Source organism: Rhinoraja longicauda, chromosome 13 (genome assembly GCF_053455715.1).
Source record: "Rhinoraja longicauda isolate Sanriku21f chromosome 13, sRhiLon1.1, whole genome shotgun sequence".
Classification (NCBI taxonomy): domain Eukaryota; kingdom Metazoa; phylum Chordata; class Chondrichthyes; order Rajiformes; family Arhynchobatidae; genus Rhinoraja; species Rhinoraja longicauda.
The window spans coordinates 35,710,784-35,733,042 of NC_135965.1; the positions used below are offsets into that span (position 1 = coordinate 35,710,784).

A 22,259-nucleotide genomic window follows, 5' to 3' on the forward strand; every position below is an offset into this window, starting at 1 on the left:
GTTGCTCCAGCTTTTGGTGTCTATCTTCAGTTTAAACCAGCAACTGCAGTTCCTTCTTACACATTTAGAATTCAGATGTATTTTAATATGAAGTCTTCAATTATGGCACATATTTGTAACACAGCAAAGGAGAACCTGTGTTGATAATAAAATCCAACCAAAACACAGCCACCAACTTAAAGGCCAAATGCTATGGTCTATTGATCAGAATTACTTAAATTTAATGGTTTTTCTTGCATCTAATAGCTTGTTTATCTAAAATGTCTACTCCTGAAAGTTTGCATGTTTTAATTCTAAATCAAATAACTAACAAGACCAGTACTACTACATAAAATATAATTTTTCCCCCCATTTGTGTTTGCAGTTTTAAGAATTATGATGACTACGTATACCCCAAATACAACACATTTACCAAAGTTTAAAAAAATTATGCCAGTCCAGCAAAAAAAACTGCAGATGCTGGAAATCTGATAAAACTCATGTTGAGTTTTTCTTGCTTTTTCTGTATTTATTTTTCATTTCCAGCATCTGCAATTTCTTTGATTTTCACTTGGTAAGATAATAGAGCATACTAACAGAGCATACTGGAAACCTTATTTATTCACAAAATGCTGGAGTAACTCAGCAGGTCAGGCAGCATCTCGGGAGAGAAGCCCATTTCGGGTCGAGACCCTTCTTCAGTCTGAAGAAGGGTCTCGACCCGAAACGTCACCCATTCCTTCTCTCCCGAGATGCTGCCTGACCTGCTGAGTTACTCCAGCATTTTGTGAATAAATACCTTCGATTTGTACTAGCATCTGCAGTTATTTTCTTATAATACTGGAAACCTTACCTCTTTTCTCTTCTGTAAAAGCAATTCTAATCTATCATTAGCTCGTTTGCCTATCATTTTATTCCTCTCAGCTTCGTACTGTCTTTGCGTGTTATCCTGGTGTATACTTAAGTTTAAGGCCACATTCACCAATGCAGTCATCAGCTTCATAGCTGCAATGAAAGAAGTAAAATCATTAACTGCAAACAATTACATTGTGATGTGTTAATGGCAAAGCACAAACATATTTATATCCACACAATTTGTGAAAATAGACATTTCATGTTAGTTCACCTTGTTAAAATAATTTAAACACCACCTGAATCATATTGAAAATGCCCGTCTGGAATTTGAACTGAATACTTACTGTGTAAATGCAACCAGGTGATTTCAAGTAAATTTATTTTTTAATTACTTCTTTGGAAGTTCTTTGGCATACAGCAGAGTGTAAACAAACAATTCCTGATCCAAACAAAAAAATCTACACAAATCTATTTGACAAACTCTTGCTTTACAATAAGTGAATGTCAAAGAGTACGGAACAAAATGAACTCCTAACTTACTTTTAGCTTAGCGCATAAAAAATTAAATACATGAAACAAACAGGATACTTTGACAAGCAGAATTGGTGCTAAGCTAACTGGATAGAAACTGATAGGGTCAGGGCGGCACAGTGATGTAGCAGTAGAGCTGCTGCCTTACAATGCCAGAGTCCTGGTTCGATTCTGACCATGGGTGGTGTCTATACGGAGTTTGTACATACTCCCTGTGACCGCATGAGTTTTCTCCAGGTGATCCAGTTTCCACCCACACTCCAAAGACGTACAGGTTTGTAGGTTAACTGGCTTAGTTAAAATTGTAAATTTTGGGATAATGTTAGTGTCTGGGGTGATCGCTGATCGCATGGACTCAGCCAGCTGACAAAACCAACCATCATCTCAAGTGTTTAATCTGAATTCAAATATAGGCCCCAAGACCAATCACTTTATATAATTCAATTCATTATTCGGGTTCCGATTACCAAAATTTGAGCAGTTAAAAGAATCTAAGACAAATCTAAAAATGGTACTCCACCCTAAACATCTGCTCCAAAAGAATACATATTTGTAAAATTAAAGTAAGTCATTTCTCAGCATCAGCAAATAGGACACACACACATTATCAATGATGACTCAAACTTATTTATTTTCCAGACTGACTGTCACTTTGTAAAACAAATTGCTGTACTCCTTTAATTGGTTTGCAATATTCATTTCAGATGTCACTCTTGCCTTTCTGCAAATTTCACTTTCAGGCATCTTAAGATTTAAAATTTCCTAAGGACGTCTCTTTATTTTAACATTATAGCAACACAACAAATCTACAATGTAGAATTATTTCATTTCCTTTGCATTTCCATCAATATCTATACATATTGCGTTCCCATTCCCTAATATTTTCAATTTTAGAGTCTTATTCTTGCTTTTAAATCCATTCGTGTCTCGTGACTCACTGGCTCTGCATCTTACTGTAGTGAATACAATTCTCAAATGACCGGCTCCTCCCTAGCATTCTCAAAATACATTACTTTGCCTGGGCATTTGATAATTTCTTCAATCTCCTATTTTCTCTCAATGCCCAATTTTTGTTGTTCAACTCAGGATTTGCATTAAAATCTAAACCATCTGCAACCTCAGTAAGACCAGAATTTCACACACGTGTGTCCAAATATGACAATGTACTCATGTTGCCAATTAAGTGTAATTTACATGAAGTAATTTACTTATTTACCACAATATACACTTCAGATTTAATCAAAAAACTTACATAAATAATTGTTTACACCATTATTTTCTAATTATTCATTTTTAATTTAATTGTTTTAATTATTAATTTACACAACTTACCAGCCAACGTACTGGTGTGCCTAAAGGCTCGGACTTGGGAATCTGAAAGCCCAGTTAGCAGAGAAATCACTGTATCCATCATGTATTCATCATAAATAATACTGTACTGACACTGCCGGATCAGTACTCCAATAAACTCACAGAAATTTGAGCGAAATTTCTTCCACTGTGGACCAGGCATCGTTAATGGATAATCGCCACTGTCCTGAAAATAAATATACTCTCATTTGTAATCTTATTCAAAGCCATCAAATGATCTGTAGTACTAGGGTTTTAATCACTATAATCAATATTCATTTTTTCCTGGACCCATTACTGGAAAAATTCAAAAAAAACATTTATAGAGCACAAGAGAATATTGCTCATCAAAATACTCAAAGCTTAGAAAAATGAGTCTTGAGTAAATAAAACGATTTGTGAATAAATCGATTTGTACCAGCATCTGCAGTTATTTTCTTGTAAATAAAACGATGACAGGTTCAAAATAATTTTTGTATCATTACAAATGAATAGTAGATTTAAATGTGAAATAAAAAATGCTGAGAAGATGCTTGTTATTTTATACCAGGGCTAACTAGGATTAAAAACTATTCATTTAAATGGTTTTAAATCTAAGCGAAGGCAAGTAGTTTACTTTTACATTATTTATTGTCACTTTTGAATGTATAATTAAATTCATTTAAAAAAAAAAACCATTATTAAAAATAACTATTTAAATCTATTTGAATAGTTTTTGGTTAGTGACTGTCAGGGAAATGTTGAAGGGAGTTCCAAAGCCCTACCAAAGTCATTTGATAGAGGTGTGCTGTCAGAGGGACCCTGTGCACTTCAGGGGCATGGGCCTCAGGATCCCAAGTGCCAGCTTGCTCCAAGTACGAGCCTGTGCCACTTAGTGGGATGCTTTTCAGGAATGAGGAGATAACTCAGTTGGTCATATACATCTGAATAAGATTACTATGGGTGGATGGACTTTGCAAATGACTTGCCAGGGCAGCAAATCCAGAACAACTGGCCCTGTGTTGCTCTGTCCCTCAGTGGCAGCAGCTTTAATGGTGTGGGGAAAAAATTGGACTCACATATACTTTCAACATTGTTGTAAATTAAAGTATTTTTAAAACTTGCATTTGACATTATTCTGATACTTCAAAATAGAAGTTATCATTTTAAATGGATTTCTACAACAAAATAGAAACTCACGATACCTAATATTCAGCTTTTATGCCAATGAATATTAAAAAGACGTCAAAAGGTTCAATCTTGGGTCCAGTCAAATTTGTACAAACTGCATATTGTTCAATGAAATAAAAAAGAGACTCACTTCATCAAACTCTTCAGTCATTTTCCTGATTATTTCTGTATTCTGCATATTTCGAAACATCTCAATTCTGACAGTGCCTGGAAAAGAAATAAGCACAAAAAATGATATTTTGGTGAAATGGCTGTAAACCTGGCAGGTGAAGTTAAATACAAAGTGAGGTCATGTATTTTGGGAGCACTAACAAGGCTAGGGCATAATGATAAGGTCTTAGGGAGAACTGAAAAACAGGGATATCAAGTTCATAGATGCTTTAAGAAGGCAGTACAGGTTGGGAAGGCACATGAGACACTGGCCTTCAGTTTCAGTGGGGGCATGGGGGGGAGGGGGGAAGAGGTTTTGAGGCTACAAGATCACATTCTTACCCCCAGAGGGAGAGGCAAGTACCCAGAACAGATTGGTGAAGCTGGGTTGTTGATTACATTTAATAACTGCTTGGGTGAGCACTTGAATTTCTTAGCCATGAACACTGTATGGAGAAAGTACTGGGTGATGAGATTAATAGTGCAGGGTGTCAAATGGTTGGTGTGGACAAATTGGGCCAGGTGGCCTGTTTCCCCACTGTGTTTTTATGATGAATCCTCAAAGAAGTCATTAATTAGATATTTATATGAACTATATTTCCCTTAAAAAGTAGACAGCTTCTGTTGAAAACAATCAGTGCAAAAAAGTATCTCGGTTCAATTAAACCAAAATGGTGCCTGCTGCAGATGTTTAATCGTACAAATATAGGATAACATTTTTGTAAATACTTCATCTTTTAGATTTACCTTTACATCCTGAGCACTGGATGAAAAAGTTGATCAAGTCCAAAAGTGCGATATCCCTGTCTTGCTTGTATGATTCTATCCAGTCATCAACCACAGACTATGGAAAATATGTTATCATTAAATTACAAAAGTTGAATAAACCTCAGATTATGTATTTACAGCAGTTAATCGTTTATAACCCACTGCATGACTGCTCACTGGAAAATACTTCACATAACTATTCCCGGGAAATATTTTTGTATCCTTGCATCATTGAGTAAAATGCAATATCTGGCACATATCTGATCTGTTCTATTACTGAGAAATTTCCCTCCTATGTACAATGGTGCTTTTACAAATAATTAATTAATTATAGGCAATAAGAATGCACCCAGGCAAACTCCAATATCTAAATCACACAAGAATATAAAAGATATATTTTAACTTTATATACACAAACAAATACAATATTGAGTTAGGAACTGGAAGATTCAATAGAATCACATGGCTCATGATGTTCAGAAATGAAGACATCCAGTGCAAAATATAAAACTGTAACATGTTCTTTGTTTTATTTTTAGACCCTTACAACTGGAGATAAAATTCTGTTTTCAGAGGAAAATATTAATTTCTTTATCTCCTTTGTCTCCTGATAATTTATCTCAACTAAAACTCAAAAGCCATTTGCCTAAGGATTTGAAAAATTTGATGTTTTAAATTTGGTGCCACGGCAAACAGTATCTTATTTCTGAAATTCTGCAGCCCAGCCTAAAATGTAACACCATTTAACAGAAAAGATGCTGCTTTAAAAATGTTCCATCAACAAGGATAGAGATCCAACTTTACTAATAGAAATTCAGCACATTCAGGATTTTAAATTGGATAATTCACATAATGGGGAAAATGAGCCAATGTAGTAAATTACACTACTTTGTTTCTTTTGCACCCTTGCCATGAACCATGAACCTGAATGCCTAACCCAATGTCTGGCTACACAGTCGTGGGTATAGAGATAGGAGGGCAGGGAACTGAGCGCATTTCCGAGGGGTGCTCCTGACATGATGACATTTGAAAAGGAACTGTTGTTGCCAACTCATTCTAATTATGGAAGTTGAGGATCCAATGGAAAGGGACTTGCAGAGACTCAGATCCAAGTTTATTGCAAAGTATTACGTGAACTTCCACCTGCACTGATGAGACCAAAGCAACACAGGAGTTCCCAGAGACATTTGCCAAGCTCTATTTTGGGTTTAGCAGTATCTCTGAAAACCATGCATGACCACCAATCTCACAGGGGTATAAAGCTGATGAACGGCTGGTCAGATGGCTTGGAATGGTTTAATTTTTCCATGAGAAATGATACATAATAATAACATGATATTCAAATTTTCATTTACCTGCATCGCACTCTTTCCCATTTTTACCACCTCAAACAGTGTGACCGGTTCAACTTCTCCATTTTGCTGATGGTGACCATTAGCTCTTCCCTGATTTGCTCTACCACTTGCACCAAGGCGACCTTTTTCTCCTGGAGCGCGCCTTGCCTTCTTAGCAGACTTGGAAATAGAAGGATTTTTTGTAAATTTTTAAAGGGGGCACATTCACAACATAAGAAATTTTACCAAGCACCATTACTAAATACATTCACAGGCCATTGGTAGCAAGGTGAAGCTATAATTGCATCAAATTGTCACATCAATGCAAGCTGTCTTCATAATTTAGATAATTCTACTAAATTAATCCAGCTACAAAATTGAAAACATTCTGTTAAAAATATTAAACCAGTCAGACAAACCAACTTTTACAAATTTGCCTGTTTATTAAGCCTCAATGACTGGTGCTCCTTTGCACTCCATGACATTTTGGAATCCGACAATCACAATATGAATTAACATTAACACCTGCTAACTAAATTTGAAATTACTTCCATTTCAGGGTCCAAGACTAGAAACCTTAACCATTCCTCTTTCCACAGATGCATGATCTGCTCAGAATTTCTAACAACTTTTGTTTTGTTTTTATTTTTATTTCCAGCATTAGCATTTTTTTAATTACCTAAATTATATAACAGGTCTTTTAGATTAAAAATTATAAATATAAACAAAATCTTGAAATGGTTAGTAAGTCACTAGCAGAGAAATAAAATTAGCATTTCAGGTCAATTATTTCATCAGACTACATACAATTTATTGATGGAGAAATAATTCTGCAGTTAACCACAGTACAAAGAAGAAATTGATTATTCTATTCAGCAGTTAAAATTAGAAGGACAACTGTAAAAGAAGTATGAAATGACAGAAAAATGAGTGCTGACAAATTTAGTGAAGCATATAATGGTACTCCTCCACAAAATACTGTGCTTTTATACAAAACTGCATTATTTAATGTTTTAGAGATTTATTCTGGACACGTCATTATGCAGAACATATTAACATGGTGTTTTTAAAGTCATTATCACGTTGATACTTCAATTTCATACCGGTGGCCTGCCAGGACCTCGAGCTCTGCGCTTCCGGCCTTTCACTTCTGGGTCATCGAATTCACCAGTAACATCGGAATGAATAGTTGTTTCATTGGTGGACTCCCTGAAAACATTACAAAACATAACATAAAATTGAAAATACTAAATCTTCACAATCTACACAAGCAACAACAATAAAAAAAATCTGAAATCATTACCACCAAGGAAGGGGATTTTACATAAATAGAAGCTTTTTACAATTAAGCCCAAATTTATTTGAAACTAAAAATCTACAGCATGCATCTTTGGTCCAGTGTCTTTTTAAATGGTTGACATACAAAATAAGGAAGGAACTTGAAAATGAGAAACATAGCTGTATGATTATAATAAAGTAGTTGCCAGTTATATAAAGTGTTGCAAATAATATAACATAGCACAAAAAGTAAGGAAATTTGTGTTTGATAGATTATTTCTTTGTTGTAGCAATGCTTTTTGGCAATAAATCTTATACCGTTGGAAAGCCTGTTTATTTCCCTTTCAAATGGTGCCACATTTGTAAGGAACATGCATTTGTGGGATGAGCAGCAGAGCTGAGTATGTGGGTTGCGCCCATGAAAAATCTGCCAAATATTTGCCAATGCCAAACAGCTTATTCTGCCATTGACTCTTGTTCGGTGTTGTTTGGTGGATTGGATGATTGAAGTCTGAAGAAACAAGACATATTGGCAATTTAACAATTTATTCATTTAATAAACAGGAGCCTCAGTAGCGTGTGGAAGAACCATACACAGCCACAACAGCCTGGCACCTCCTCCTCATGCTGGTCACCAGCCTGGTCACACACTGTTGTGGGATGGCATCCCATTCTTCAACCAGCATTTGTCGCAAGTCAGCCAATGTGGTTGTGTTGGTCATTCTGGCACGAACAGCACGCCCAAGCTGATCCCACAAGTGTTCAATGTGGTTGAGGTCAGGACTTCTGGCAGGCCATTCCATCCTCTCCACTCCCAAATTCTGGAGGTAGTCTCTGAGAAACCCTGCTCTGTGGGGGCGAGCATTGTCATCTTGGAGGATAGAGTTCGGTCCCAGACTGTGGAGATATGGGATTGCCACTGGTTGCAGAATCTCATCTCGATATCTCTGCATTGAGATTGCCTCCAATGATGACAAGCCTCATTTTTCCAGTGAGGGAGATGCCGCCCCACACCATCACACTGCCTCCACCAAAAGATGTTACTCTATCGGTGCAGCAATCAGCATAGCGTTCTCCGCGTCTTCTCCACACTTTGACCCTATGATCCAACTGCCGTAGGCAGAATCTGGACTCATCGCTGAACATAACGTTCCTCCACATGTTCAGGTTCCAGTGCACGTGTTACCGACACCAGCGCAAACGGGCCTGATGGTGAAGGGCAAACCTTGACTGCAAATCTGTAGAAGACAGCCTACGGTTCCTAATTGCTGACAGGGTGAGGAAACGGTCTTCTTCGGGTGTCGTCTTCTTGGGACGCCCACTTCTCGGCCTGTCTCTGACATCTCCCGTTATATGGAACTTGGCCTTCACTTTGGAGATGGTACTAGGGCTCACGCCAAATAATGCCGCAACTTAGTTTTGCGGAACACCAGCTTGAAGTTGCCCTATCGCACGGCCCCAGATCAGTCAAACGTGGCATGCCGATTCTTGGAGCAGACACCTACTGACCACTGTAGCAGGGCACATGCTCACAGATGCTGCCAATCAGGCACCTGATTGTCTGCACCTGGGGGTACCAGAAGCTCAAAACAAGAGTCAATAGCAACAGCAGGATAAGCTGTTTGGCATTGGCAGAGATGATTTGGCAAATTTTTCATGGGCGCAACCCATATACTCAGCTCTGCTGCTCATCCCACAAATGCATGTTCCTTACAAATGTGGCACCATTTAAAAGGGAAATAAACAGGCTTTCCAACGGTATAAGATTTATTGTCAAGAAGCATTGTTACAACAAAGAAATAATCTACCAAACACAAATTTCCTTACTTTTTGTGCTATGTTTAGAAGTCTAAAAAGCAGATGTTAATTACTTATGCTGAGATGCATCTTGTACGGAGCTTAGGAAGAAATACAATTACAAATAAATGAAGGGTTCCCCTGTGAAGGCCTATAAAAAGTAACATGGAAAAAAGAAAAATAAAGCAAGTAAGGAAATTATGTCAACGCAAGAAATGCTTACATGTCCGTTCTGTTCTTACCCTGGCATTAATACAATTATCCTACTTTTAAACTTCAAAACAAAAATCCTTTCGAACAACAAACCGATTATTCACATGAAGGAGCGGTAAAAAACAAATTTCAGATAACATTAAAAGAACGGCAGCTTTATAGGAATAGCAAAAGTCAGGAGTACAAATTTTGGGGTCCCAACCCAAAATATCATCTAACCACGTTCTCCAGAGATACTGCCCGACACGCTGGGTTACTGCAGTACTGTGTCACTTTTTACTTCAGTTACCTTTTAAGTTTTGGAATATTTCCTATTAGAGCAAAACACTAGTGAAATTCAGGAGATTTAGATAAGGAAATAGCACATATTCCTACTTTATTCAAAATAAACAGGAAGCTGAAGGTCAATTAGTTCAAAGTCATCGGCAAATGTTGGCAGTTATAATTAAAGACATAGCATGGGATAGAGAAAACTTCTTGATAATCATTCAATTAACATGGTTTCATGAAAGCAACATGAGGTTTGACCAACTTACTAGAATGACATGAAGTGGTAACATAATCTGCACGCTTTCCCCAAAAGGGAAGCAGTAAAAGTAACATGTTTAAATTTTCTGAAAGCATTTGACACGGGTGTGCTATCTCAAAGTTTACTTTGGAACTTAAAAGCTTGTGGTGGAAGAGGTAACATATTGGCATTGATGGAAGAGTCAGAACAGACACAAATGTTGTTTCTGTAGCTGGAAAGAAGCAACCATTGGTGTGCCAGTAGGATCTATGCTGGATCTAGTTTTTTACAATTTAGATTAATGCCTTGGATGGGTCAGCTGCCAAAATGAATAATAATAAAGCCACCATGGTCAATTGCATGTACCGCATTACGTTTTACAATTTGAATACATCAACTAGCTTTTTAAAATAATGTTGAAATATTTTCAAATTGTTTTTGTTTGCAAAATTTGAAATACCAATTATGTAGCAACAATAATATTAATGTATATTAATGATTTGGACAAGGGGATTGAAGGCTTTGTAGCAAAGTTTGCGGATGATACGAAAATAGGTGGAGGGGCAGGTAGCGTAGAGAAAGCAGAGGCTCTGCAGAAGGACTTGGACAGGTTGGGAGAGTGGGCAGAGAAGTGGCAGATGGAATATCCTGTAGCAAAGTGTGGAGTGATGCATTTTGGTAGTAACATAGAAAATAGGTGCAGAAGGCCATTTGACCCTTCGAGCCAGCACCACCATTCATTGTGATCATGGCTGGTCATCCACAATCAGTACCCTGTGCCTGCCGTCTCCCCATATCCCTTGATTCCACTAACCCCTCGAGCTCTATCTAACTTTCTTTTAAATTCATCCAGTGAATTGGCCTCCACTGCCTTCTGTGGCAGAGAATTCCACAAATTCACAACTCTCTGGGTGAAAACGTTTCTTCTCACCTCCACTTTATTCTTAGACTGTGGCCCCTGGTTCTGGAATAAAGGCGTAGACTATTTTCTAAATGGGGTGAGAATCCAGAAATTGGAGGTGCAAAGGGACTTGGGAGTACTGGTGCAGGATTCCCAAAAAGTTAATCTGCAAGTCAAATAAAGAAAGCAAACTGAATGCTAGCATTTATTTCACGAGGGCTTGTATACAAAAATAGGGATGTAATGTTGAGGCTCCATAAGGCGCTTGTAAGGCTGCATTTGGAATATTGTGAGCAATTTTGGGCACCATATCTGAGGAAGGATGTGCTGGCTGTGGAGAGGGTCCAGAGGAGGTTTACAAGAATGATCCCAGGAATGAGTAGGCTAACCTATGACGAGCGTTTGTCGGCACTGGGCCTGTACTCGCTGGAGTTTAGAAGAATGAGGGGGGGGACCTGTTGAAACATACAGAATAGTAAAAGGCTTGGATAGAGTGGATGTGGAGAGGATGTTTCCACTAGTGGGAGAGTCTAGGACTAGAGGTCATAGCCTCTGAATTAAAGGACATTCTTTTAGGAAGGAGGAGAAATTTCTTTAGTCAGAGGGTGTTGAGGAGGCTGTGGAAAGAAGGCTGTGGAGGCCAAGTCAGTGGATTTTTTAAGGCAGAGATAGATAGATTCTTAATTCGTACATGTCAGAGGTTATGGGGAGAAGGCAGGAGAATGGGATTAGGAGGGAGAGATAGATCAGTCATGATTGAAGGGTGAAGTAGATATGATGGGTCGAATGGCCTAATTCTACTGCTATTCCTTATGACATAACAATCTTTGGGAAAGTTAAGGAAAAATCATTGCCATCCTGTGCCACCTGATTTACAATATCCAATATTCTAACAATCTACTATTCATATACTTACTGTAACACTGGTATCTCTGGAGTGATCATCTCCTCAGCACTCCTGCTGCCCACAAATTTGGGCTGGTGTTCCAAAGTTTCTTCCTCTTGTTTTTGTGCAATCTTTCAAATAGCTTGATTGTGTAGAACGTAATTCCACCTTCCTTTTCTTGCTTGGTCTTTATGAAAGACATTTTTGGGCAAATTCTAAAAAGAAGTGAGAAATGTAAGAAACCGACACCTGAAAGATTCACTTTTTACAATTGACAGACTTCTCAGTTTTGGAAATTCTTCATTTCAGTCCACTGCCCCCACCGTCTCAAAAATTGAAGGAGTAGCCGATTACACTTCTGCTAGATAATGTAACCTCACTTTTGAAGAAGAGGGAGAGAGAAAACAGGGAATTGCCGACCAGTTAGCCTGACATCGGTAGAGAGGAGGATGTCAGGCTAACTGGTCGGCAATTATTAAAGATGTAATAGCAGCGCATAAGTTGATTATTAAAGATGTAATAGCAGCGCATTTGGAAAGCAGTGACATGATCGGTCAAAGTCAGCGTGGATTTATGAAGGGGTAATCATTCTTGACTAATCTTCTGGATTTTTTTGAGGATGTAACAAGTAGAATAAGGGAGAACCAGTGGATGTGGTGTATCTGGACTTTCAAAACGCCTTTGTCAAGGTCCCACACAAGAGATCAATGTGCAAAATTCGAGCACATCGTATTGGAGGTAGGGTATTGACATGGATAGAGAACTAGTTAACACAGGAAGTAAAGAGTAGGAATTAATAGGAAAAGAGGTGTGGTGTGCAGGAAAAGATTTCCCCATGTTGGTGGAGTCCAGAACCAGGGGATCACAGTTTAAGAATAAGGGGTAGGCCATTTAGGACTGAGATGAGAAAAAAAACTTTTTCAGCCAGTGTTGTGAATCTGTGGAATTCTCTGCCACAGAAGGCAGTAGAGGCAAATTCACTGGATGTATTCAAGGGAGAGTTAGATATAGCTCTGAGGGCTAACGGAATCAAGGGATATGGGGCGAAAGCAGGAATAAGTTACTGATCCTGGATATCAGCCATGATCATATTGAATAGCGGTGCTGGCTCAAAGGGCTGAATGGCCTACTCCTGCACCTATTTTCTATGTTTCTATGTAATCCACATTCTTCAAAAGATTATCACACCACACCCCTTGCCCCATCCTATTAGAGAATTCCCAAAAAGAGTCTCGACCCGAAATGCTACCTATTCCTTTTCTCCAGAAATTCTGCCTGACCTGCTGAGTTATTCCAGCATTTTGTGCCTATTAGAGGTCGAGTCTTATCCATCCCTTCTCCACTCCCTTAGCAATTAAAGCTAACTTAGTTTCTTTCTTTCCTAGTTTCAATGAAGAATCTCAGACCTAAAACATTAACTGTTTCTCTTTCAACAGGCACTCTAGTCATCCTGGACACACTGTACAGAAACAGACCTTTCAAGCCAACAAATCTATTTCAACCTTTGCATTAATCCCATTTTATTCTCTCCACATTCCCATGAATCCCCCCCCCTTAGATTCTACTGCCCGGGACAATTCATTGTGGTAAAGTACCTCACCAAACTACGAATCTTTGGAAAGAAAATTAACACTTGGAGGAAGCCCATGTGATTACAGGGTGAATTTATAACCTTCTCCCAGACAACACCAAAGGTCAGGACTAACTCAGATCTCTGAAGTAGACAGCAAATGTATTTGTTTTTCCACATGACTTGCTGTTTCAAGCATTTTCTCTTCTTATTTCTGATTTTAAGCATCTGCATCTTTTTATTTTCCCCACCTTGGCTATAAATGATATCAAGTAGATCAAAATTTTATCTGTGATGACCACAGATTAAAAACCGAGATTGATGTAATAATTGATGCAAGCTTTGAAGAATAGCAAAATAAGAAAAAACACTGAAAGTACAAAATTTCTTTCTCAGATCAATTACTTATAATTAACAATATTAGGGCAATTTTAAATCTCAGAATCAGATAAATCTTCATTTGTTCATGTAATGTCTTTGAAAATTTTATTAATCCAGCCCGATATCACTGATTAAAATACAGTTCAATTCCAATCATCATCAATTGGAACTATTTGGAAAATGCTGCTGGTTTGGCAGTTGCTCAATCGTTCCCCAAAGCTCACCAGGACCCCGTTCCTGTGCTTTCTGAATTTTGCAACAGCTGTTATTTCACTTATCCCTCAAAAGCTGCTGGGGCAGATCTCTGCTTACCCATTAGGTTTACCATAACCAAGCAGGAAATTCATTACAACTTGGTATTAGATCTTAAAAAAAGTGAATTTGTATTGCATTAGTGCACGAAATGGGAATAATAGGTCAACAATGGTACGATCAACAACGGAACATTGAAATTCTTGCTGCAAGGCTGGAAAATCTGCCCATCTAACACCAAAGTTCTAAGCATACAAAATCAGAGTTTTACCATTCAACTGCTCTGCGCTTTTACAAAAAATATATTTTTGTAGAAAACTATATGGAAATATTAAAAACTGAAATTAATAACGAATAAAGCACAAAAAGAATTTAATCACAGAGTAGACTCATCACAGATCCTTGTATGTTTACATTGCTTTAGCAAAATGCTTTAATTTAGTTTGGAAGTTCAGCCCATCTTTAACGGTGCAGGTTGAGGGGCGATTTTTAATATTTTATTCACTTTGTGCCCATTTTTGCATAGTTTTAAGTAATCACATGGGAAAAGAGACACCCACAGGAATAATTCTGAATTGCACACTATAATATTAGTCTTCTTTCCTTACGTTTATACTTATTCTTACTTTTGAAAAATGTTTCATACAGTATAACCACAAAGTACAGAATCAAAATTTCTTGCAAGATATCTATAATTTAGTGTGAACTTGTCTAAACAACAGGAAATCAGATTGTTGGTTAAGATTGAGAACCATTTTCTTGACTTTTCAAAAAACTTCTACATTACAAATTCCATCCATAAATATCACATAAAACATCCTTTAATAATGCAAAGAAAATCTCAGACACGTGAATTAAGCAGCAGCTGCAAACCAATCTTGTGGTATATCCTTTTCCCCAATCAATCTAACCCACATTTTTGTATCACCACTAGGGGCAGTGTTATCCACAAGCTTAAAATGACTAAAATATTAACCCCCTCAGTTACTAGTTTCAAAAATAATTCTCAAATATCAATCATTCAAAATGTAACAGAAATTTTAATAATCTGAACTTTTTCCATCATTAGGGCACCATCACAAATAAAAATTCAAATAGGTGGCACTGTGCAAAATTAAGTACAAAAATAATTTTACTGGTTTCAAGGTTGTCAATTCTGATCAATGATCAGGCATTAACAAACCCATCACTGCCACTGTATTTTTACTATTTAACAATGCATTGATTTAAATGCATTGAACAAACATATAATTCTATACAGTTTTATCAAAAGTACATAAAATAACTTATTCGCCTGCCACTAGATGGCTGCATTGCAGGTAAGTGGTATGAGGTTAGCTGGGATCTAACAGCTGTGATGAACTCAAACGTTGTGAAACCGAGGCCTGCTGCCTCTAATTTCTGTAACTTACACTGGTATGCATATTGTTTCTCAAACCGTGTGCAGCATGTTACCAGCAGAGGGTTCTGCTGGATAATATGAACAATCTCACTCACTGATCATCAAGATTCAAGTCAGAGCTGCAATAGGCATCACAACTCAACAAAAGGAAATGTGTTAATTCAGAATCTTAGAAGTCAACATTTCTTAGATTACATCTTTAGACATGCTTTCCTGCTAGACCGTCTTTAATCACACTTGGAAAATTGGCTGATGCCATTTTGTACCAGTGTGCTTTCTTTTATTTTTTTTAGGTTTTCAAATGGTTTGGCATTCTTGCATGTTCCCTGGACAACAGAAATTCAGCTCATTGTTTAACTGACAAGCCTGACAAACACAGCTGTAAACTGCAGGCAGTCATTCTTGCCACATCGAGCAAAGGAGCAGTAACAACCAACCCCCACCCTGTTACCAGTACACTCGGTGGACAGAAAAATTCAAGGCAGTAAAACATTCTTGATTACAAACAAATCAGCGGCTATTTTCCTGCATGTTTTAAACAGAAACAAAATATCTCTTGATTTATTTTAAGCACAAAATAACTGACTATCTACAGCCAGAGATTCCCACCAAAAAGAATGCAATTCCATCAATGCTGACTTATGGTTCTGACTTTGCAGTAGTTTAGGACTCTGCACACTTAAGTCAGACCCCAAAAGCTTCTCATTTCTTAACAGCTGATCGGTGCTGTTGCATACAGAAGCTGTGAACTTAGTATTGTAACGTAGATTTTATTGGCAAAACTGCATGGGTTTATCTACTGAACTCATGCCAGCTTAAATTTGGCACAGGCTGGGCCAATCCATCATTTCAATGGAGAGGAGTGGCTGGGAGATAGACAAGTTATATTTTTTGAGGTAATTATGTTAATTCATAACTTTTAAAGTTTTGCATTTAACCACTCTGATTTTTTAATACATAATTGATTTTAAGTTTGTGAACGTCAGACAGCCTCACAACGCTTTGACAGCTGTTCATTCTGAAAGTTTGACATCGCTGTGCTGAAGTATTCTTGAATCGCAGGCTCCTGGCTCGTTAGGGCCTCGCCAATCAGGTTGTAGCCAGTTTCTTTGAGAAACTCTGCACGAGTGAACTTCCTCAAATCAATAGTTGGTTTGGTATATACTCAAGCATTGAACCACAAGCCCCTCAGAGGAAATTCTAGTCCATTACTTTACTCCCTCCAGATAGTTCCTCCTTTGACACTACAACCTGGCAGCACAATAGGACTTTTATATTAATAATAATACATTATTAACGCAAATAGTTTTTGGTTTTATCGACAGTATGGTTTGTAAACAAATTACAGCCTCTGAAGAGGTATTGAAAGTACATGGCCAATACATACACATGATAAAATGGTGTTAAGTATTCATCTGGTATGCAAGATATTCCCAAACATTTCACTACCCACAAAAATAATTCAATGTACAAAGTAGCATCTCTGCTTTCGTAGTTTATTATATTTAAAAAGTGTCACCCACATAATAATTCAAGTACAGCCAAGCATTGAAGTATTGAATTGATGTGTTTGGTAGCTGGCATCATGCAACAAAGTGATCAATATCTTGAATACAATGCACCAAATAACTGGGCTATCACAACATGTAGGTGATGAATAGGATCCAATTCAAATAGAACTTTCTTCAACAGTAGAAACCCATTAAAAGGTCAATGAAATCATCTTTGAAAGCAAACGCTATACTTATGGCCAGCATTCATGAAGAGAAAGTGGCATTCGGAGAAAGGACTACAGCATTTCAAATTTTTGGTTAAAATTATTTAACTTCAATAGAGGATTGCAAAGAAAGATTCTTCATCCTCAACAGAAAATGACAAGAGCATTCCTTTTCTTGTATTATTTCTCTATCAAACTCTTGATTATGGAAACTCCTTGATTATTTTTCTACCAAATTCTTGATTATGGAAACTCCTATTATGTGAAATAGCAATCACCAACAATAAAGAAATCTCAAATCAGCTTACACAAGGTTAACTGATCAGCACACCAGTACAACAGATGCTTCAATGGTGGACTGACCCTGCTAGGTTAGTAAAACAAAGGGAGAAAGCAGTGAACCAAAATTTCCCACTCTCCTATTCAAATACATGACAAAAATAAGTACACATACCCGATGTGAACACATACCCAATGTGAACACATCCAACTTAAGTTTTGACTCCCATCATTATATAACTCACCAGTTTCGTTTATTGTTCAGATGCAAATAGTCATAGAACATAAAATCAATGGATTTAGAAAGGGGAAAGGAAGAGGCTGAAAGAAACAAATGCACCTTTCAATAGGGTTAGATGACTTTAGATTTCTGTATAGGTCTGTGATTGCAATTTATGACTATATACTAAAATGATATAAAAGTTTCGTAAGATAGTTTGTATTCGTATCACACAAGATGCAAAATTAAAATGTATGTAAACTTTCTCCACTGGTGCCATTAATTAGAGATATAAATCATTTATGTTTAACTGGACAAAGAATATTACAAACAACATTACCACTGAAGGTGATGAATATCTTGTACACAGACCTGCCATATAAACCATTAACACTTAATGCATGAAATAGAAACTAAAATCCATACAAAATCCCGAGACAACTCATCAGGATGGATGTGGTCTGTTCCTCCTGGTTAATTAATCTATAACTATGAGCCAATATCTCAAAATAAGGAACAAGCTATTTAGAACTGAAATAAGGAGAAAATGGAATTCTCTACTCCAGAGGGCTGTGGAGACATTCAGTGATTAAAAAACAAAGATGGAAAGACGTCTGGATATAGTAGGAATCAACAGATATGGGAGAAGGAAAATTGTGTTTGAGATAGAAGGCGAGCTCCACCTGTTTTTATACACGTACTTAAGCCTCCTACACTCCAGCGGAAAATAGCCAGTCCACAGAAGTCCACTGGATGTTTTCAAGAGAGTTAGATTTAGCTCTTAGGGCTAAAGGAATCAAGGGATATGGGGAAAAAGCAGGAATGGGGTACTGATTTTAGATGATCAGCCACGATCACATTGAATGGCGGTGCTGGCTCGAAGAGCCGAATGGCCTACTCTTGCACCTATTTTTCTATGTTGATAAGGAGAGGCTGGATAGAAACATAAAATCCTCCAGACTCAATAACATCCTTGCAGATCTTTTTTGCACTCTTTCCAACATAACATCCTGGTGATTCAGTATCTGGTTCACAAGTGATGTTATTGCAATCCCTTGTGACTCATTAGGGTCCTCATTCCCAAGCTCCCTGTAAACTTACTGGATTCACTGAAACATTTATTATTCCAATGTGCACCTTCAAAACAAATCTTATTTAAAAGTGTGTCAGAATAATATGAACAATATCCCACTGTTCAGAAAATCTATGAGTTGGTCAAAGTCCTGAGTGTGCTGGATTAACTGAATTTTCCTTGGGAATCTAGCCTATGGATACTTCACCCCATAAATTATCAATTTACAATATGTGATCGTCGGTGATGTAGAAGGCAGCTATTAAGTACATTCCCCCTTTTCTAACTTCAGTCTTTCACATTTATTTCCTTTGAGTTTCCATCAAATTTTCTCTTTAAATTAGTGGTCATCTTTCACCACTTACTTGGACAATGAACTTCAGATTATCACCAGTTGTAAAAACAAAGTTCCTCACACGTCCACATCTCTCACAAAATGTTAATCTGCAACTCTAGTCCTTGCAACATCAACAAATTTTAACAGCTATTCTCGGTCTTCCTCAAATCAACCTATCACACCACTTCCTTTAAATCTGCCCTCAACTTTCTTTCCTTCAACCTAACTTTGCATCTAAAATCAAGCCTGAAAAATCATTCTTGTACATTTCCTCTGCAACCTCTGAAGGAATTTCACACCTTTCTGAAAGCGTGCCAACAATAGCTGATGCAATATTCTAATTGTGGCCGAGTCAGAGCTATAAAGAATTGAGGCAATATAAAATAAAGCCTTCTGCTGGATGACAATGTGGTCATCTCTCAAATGCAGAAACATTTTGAACGATCGCCTTGGATACAGGAAACATTCTATCAGACTACAGAAAAGGAGTGCAAGATCATGCGTGACAACCTCAGGTCAGTCCAATTAGCCTAATTTGGGAAAAGCTGAAATATACTGAAAGAAAATGCAGCAATTGGAGGAGTAGGAATAATAAAGGTACCACACTGAGTTATTAAAAGCAAATAATGTTTGCTGAACAAGATTACTTTTACTTAATAAGCCAACAGCGAAGATAGACACAAAATGCTGAAGTAACTCAGCAGGACAGACAGTGTCTCTGGAGAGAAGGAATGGGTGATGTTTTGCATCAAAACCCTTCTTCAGACCTGACCCATCTTAACCCGAAACGTCACCCATTCCTTTTCGCCATGCTGCCTGACCGCTGAGTTACTCCAGCTTTTTGTGTCTTGTCTTCCTACACAGAAGCCAACAGTGAAAGCTGATCAAGAGAATGCAGTAGATATTTTTTATATGGATTTTCAGTGTTTGACTAATGTCCATACAAAAGCTTTTTAACAAAATTCAGGCCTATGGAAGACAGCAGTCATATGTAATTAGCGTAAAAGTAGTAAACAGTATAGTCCTTGCTATTCGTAACATATTGTGGTATAGACTTCCTGCAGATCACAATATTCAGATACTAAAGAGTACTCCACAAATAAATATAAACATACACAATAATGTTATAAAACATTTAGTTTTAATTGTATTGAGGTGTATTAAATAACTAACAATATTAGCTAGCAAACTAAACATAGCACAAAAAGTAAGGAAATTTGTGTTTGGTAGATTATTTCTTTGTTGTAACAATGCTTCTTGGCAATAAATCTTATACCGTTGGAAAGCCTGTTTATTTCCCTTTTAAATGGTGCCACATTTGTAAGGAACATGCATTTGTGGGATGAGCAGCAGAGCTGAGTATATGGGTTGCGCCCATGAAAAATTTGCCAAATCTTCTCTGCCAATGCCAAACAGCTTATTCTGCTGTTGCTATTGACTCTTGTTTTGAGCTTCTGGTACCCCCAGGTGCTGACAAGAATGGGATGCCATCCCACAACAGTGTGTGACCAGGCTGGTGACCAGCATGAGGAGGAGGTGCCAGGCTGTTATGGCTGTGTATGGTTCTTCCACACGCTACTGTGGCTCCTGTTTATTAAATGAATAAATTGTTAAATTGCCAATATGTCTTGTTTCTTCAGACTTCAATCTTCCAATCCACCAAACAACACCGAACAAGAGTCAATGGCAGAATAAGCTGTTTGGCATTGGCAGAGATTTGGCAAATTTTTCATGGGCGCAACCCATATACTCAGCTCTGCTGCTCATCCCACAAATGCATGTTCCTTACAAATGTGGCACCATTTAAAAGGGAAATAAACAGGCTTTCCAACGGTATAAGATTTATTGCCAAGAAGCATTGTTACAACAAAGAAATAATCTACCAAACACAAATTTCCTTACTTTTTGTGCTATGTTTACTTTCCATTGGAATTTACAAGCAGCGATTTTGAAATCACATGGTGCAGCTGTGCAAACAAAGACTGCTCTCTATTAGAACAGCACACAGCAGCAGGGTCTGGAACCTATCACCATATTTATATGTATGCTTTTTTCTAATGTGTACAAGAATAAAAGTGTTCCCAGGTTATGGCAGGGCACTGTTCCTGAAAACTATTCATAACACAAACAACTCATGCTGGAAATGGCAACACAACAATATTTAAATAAAACCAAGTACAACGTAGTTAAACCAGGGCGTTCAACTCAAGCATTCATTGTCGCGAACCACGTTCCCACATGGCAGAAAATGCCTGCAGCCATACAACAGCTGGCAAATCCATCCCGCCAGTCTCCCAAATGCTCATATGTACAAGCTGTACATAAGTCGGGCATTCGTAACTTGCAGAGGATCACCATAGACAGACAAGAAATAATTCGATATGGTGCCTGATGCTGAGTCTGCAAACGTATATACCAATCCAATGGATAATTAGGATTAAGTGTAAGAAAAAACTGCAGATACTGGTTTAAATCGAAGGTAGACACAAAATGCTGGAGTAACTCCAGGGACAGGCAGCATCTCTAGAGAGAAGGAATGGGTAACGTTTCAGGTAGTTGTTAACAGCTGTGTGCACATAGGACAAGGCAGTAATATTTCCCAGGACACAGTAACAAAACAATTGGTTTTAAAAAAAAATATGCAAATACCTTGGATCAGGGAGTACAGACTGAAATCTCCATTGCAAGTGACACAAATCTTTGAAGGTAAATGGCTCAATGCATTCTTGAGCTAAGATATGGAGAATACGGATGTGCCTTTTCAGGCCCCAATGGTATTGCAATCTCAGTCATTGAGGCAGATGTCAGTAGATTCTTCAGGAGGGTAAACCCCCAGAAAGCAACTGGACCTGATGGCATTCCTGGTCTTGTTGTCAAAACATGCGCAGACCAACTGGCTGGATTATTTGCAGACATTTTCGACCTCTCATTACCAAGATTTGATGTCCCTATCTGCTTGAATAGGGCATCAATAAAACCAGTGCCCAAAAAGAGTAAGGTGACATGCTTCAATAACTAATGACATGTGGCACTAACGTTAGTGGTGATCATTTTATTTGAGAGATTGTTTATGGACGCACATCTTAGCAAAAACATGAACTCACTACAATTTGTCTACCACAATAGATCAACTGGGGATGCGATCTCATTGGCCCCCTACTCTGTTGATCACTTTGGATCACTTGGACAAAAAAACAACTCTAATCAGGTTGTTATTCACAGACATAACACCATTATCCCCTCCAAACCTGTTACAAAGCTCTGGGAACCAGGTCTGTGTGCATCCCTTTGTAACTGGATTCTCTACTT

General features: G+C 37.8%; 1 protein-coding gene across 1 annotated transcript in view; it reads right to left on the minus strand.

Annotated features, from left to right (window-relative positions):
- stag1a (STAG1 cohesin complex component a) overlaps positions 1 to 22,259 on the minus strand; it is a 174,691-nt gene that overhangs the window by 36,730 nt on the left and 115,702 nt on the right. The window contains exons 2-8 of the mRNA XM_078410778.1: positions 11,751 to 11,935; positions 7,241 to 7,346; positions 6,159 to 6,317; positions 4,783 to 4,879; positions 4,016 to 4,092; positions 2,698 to 2,902; positions 833 to 984 (exon numbers count right to left, since the gene is read on the minus strand). Coding sequence (XP_078266904.1) covers positions 833 to 984; positions 2,698 to 2,902; positions 4,016 to 4,092; positions 4,783 to 4,879; positions 6,159 to 6,317; positions 7,241 to 7,346; positions 11,751 to 11,779 — 825 coding nt within the window. The 5' untranslated portion in view covers positions 11,780 to 11,935. The remainder of the gene's footprint in view (positions 1 to 832; positions 985 to 2,697; positions 2,903 to 4,015; positions 4,093 to 4,782; positions 4,880 to 6,158; positions 6,318 to 7,240; positions 7,347 to 11,750; positions 11,936 to 22,259) is intronic.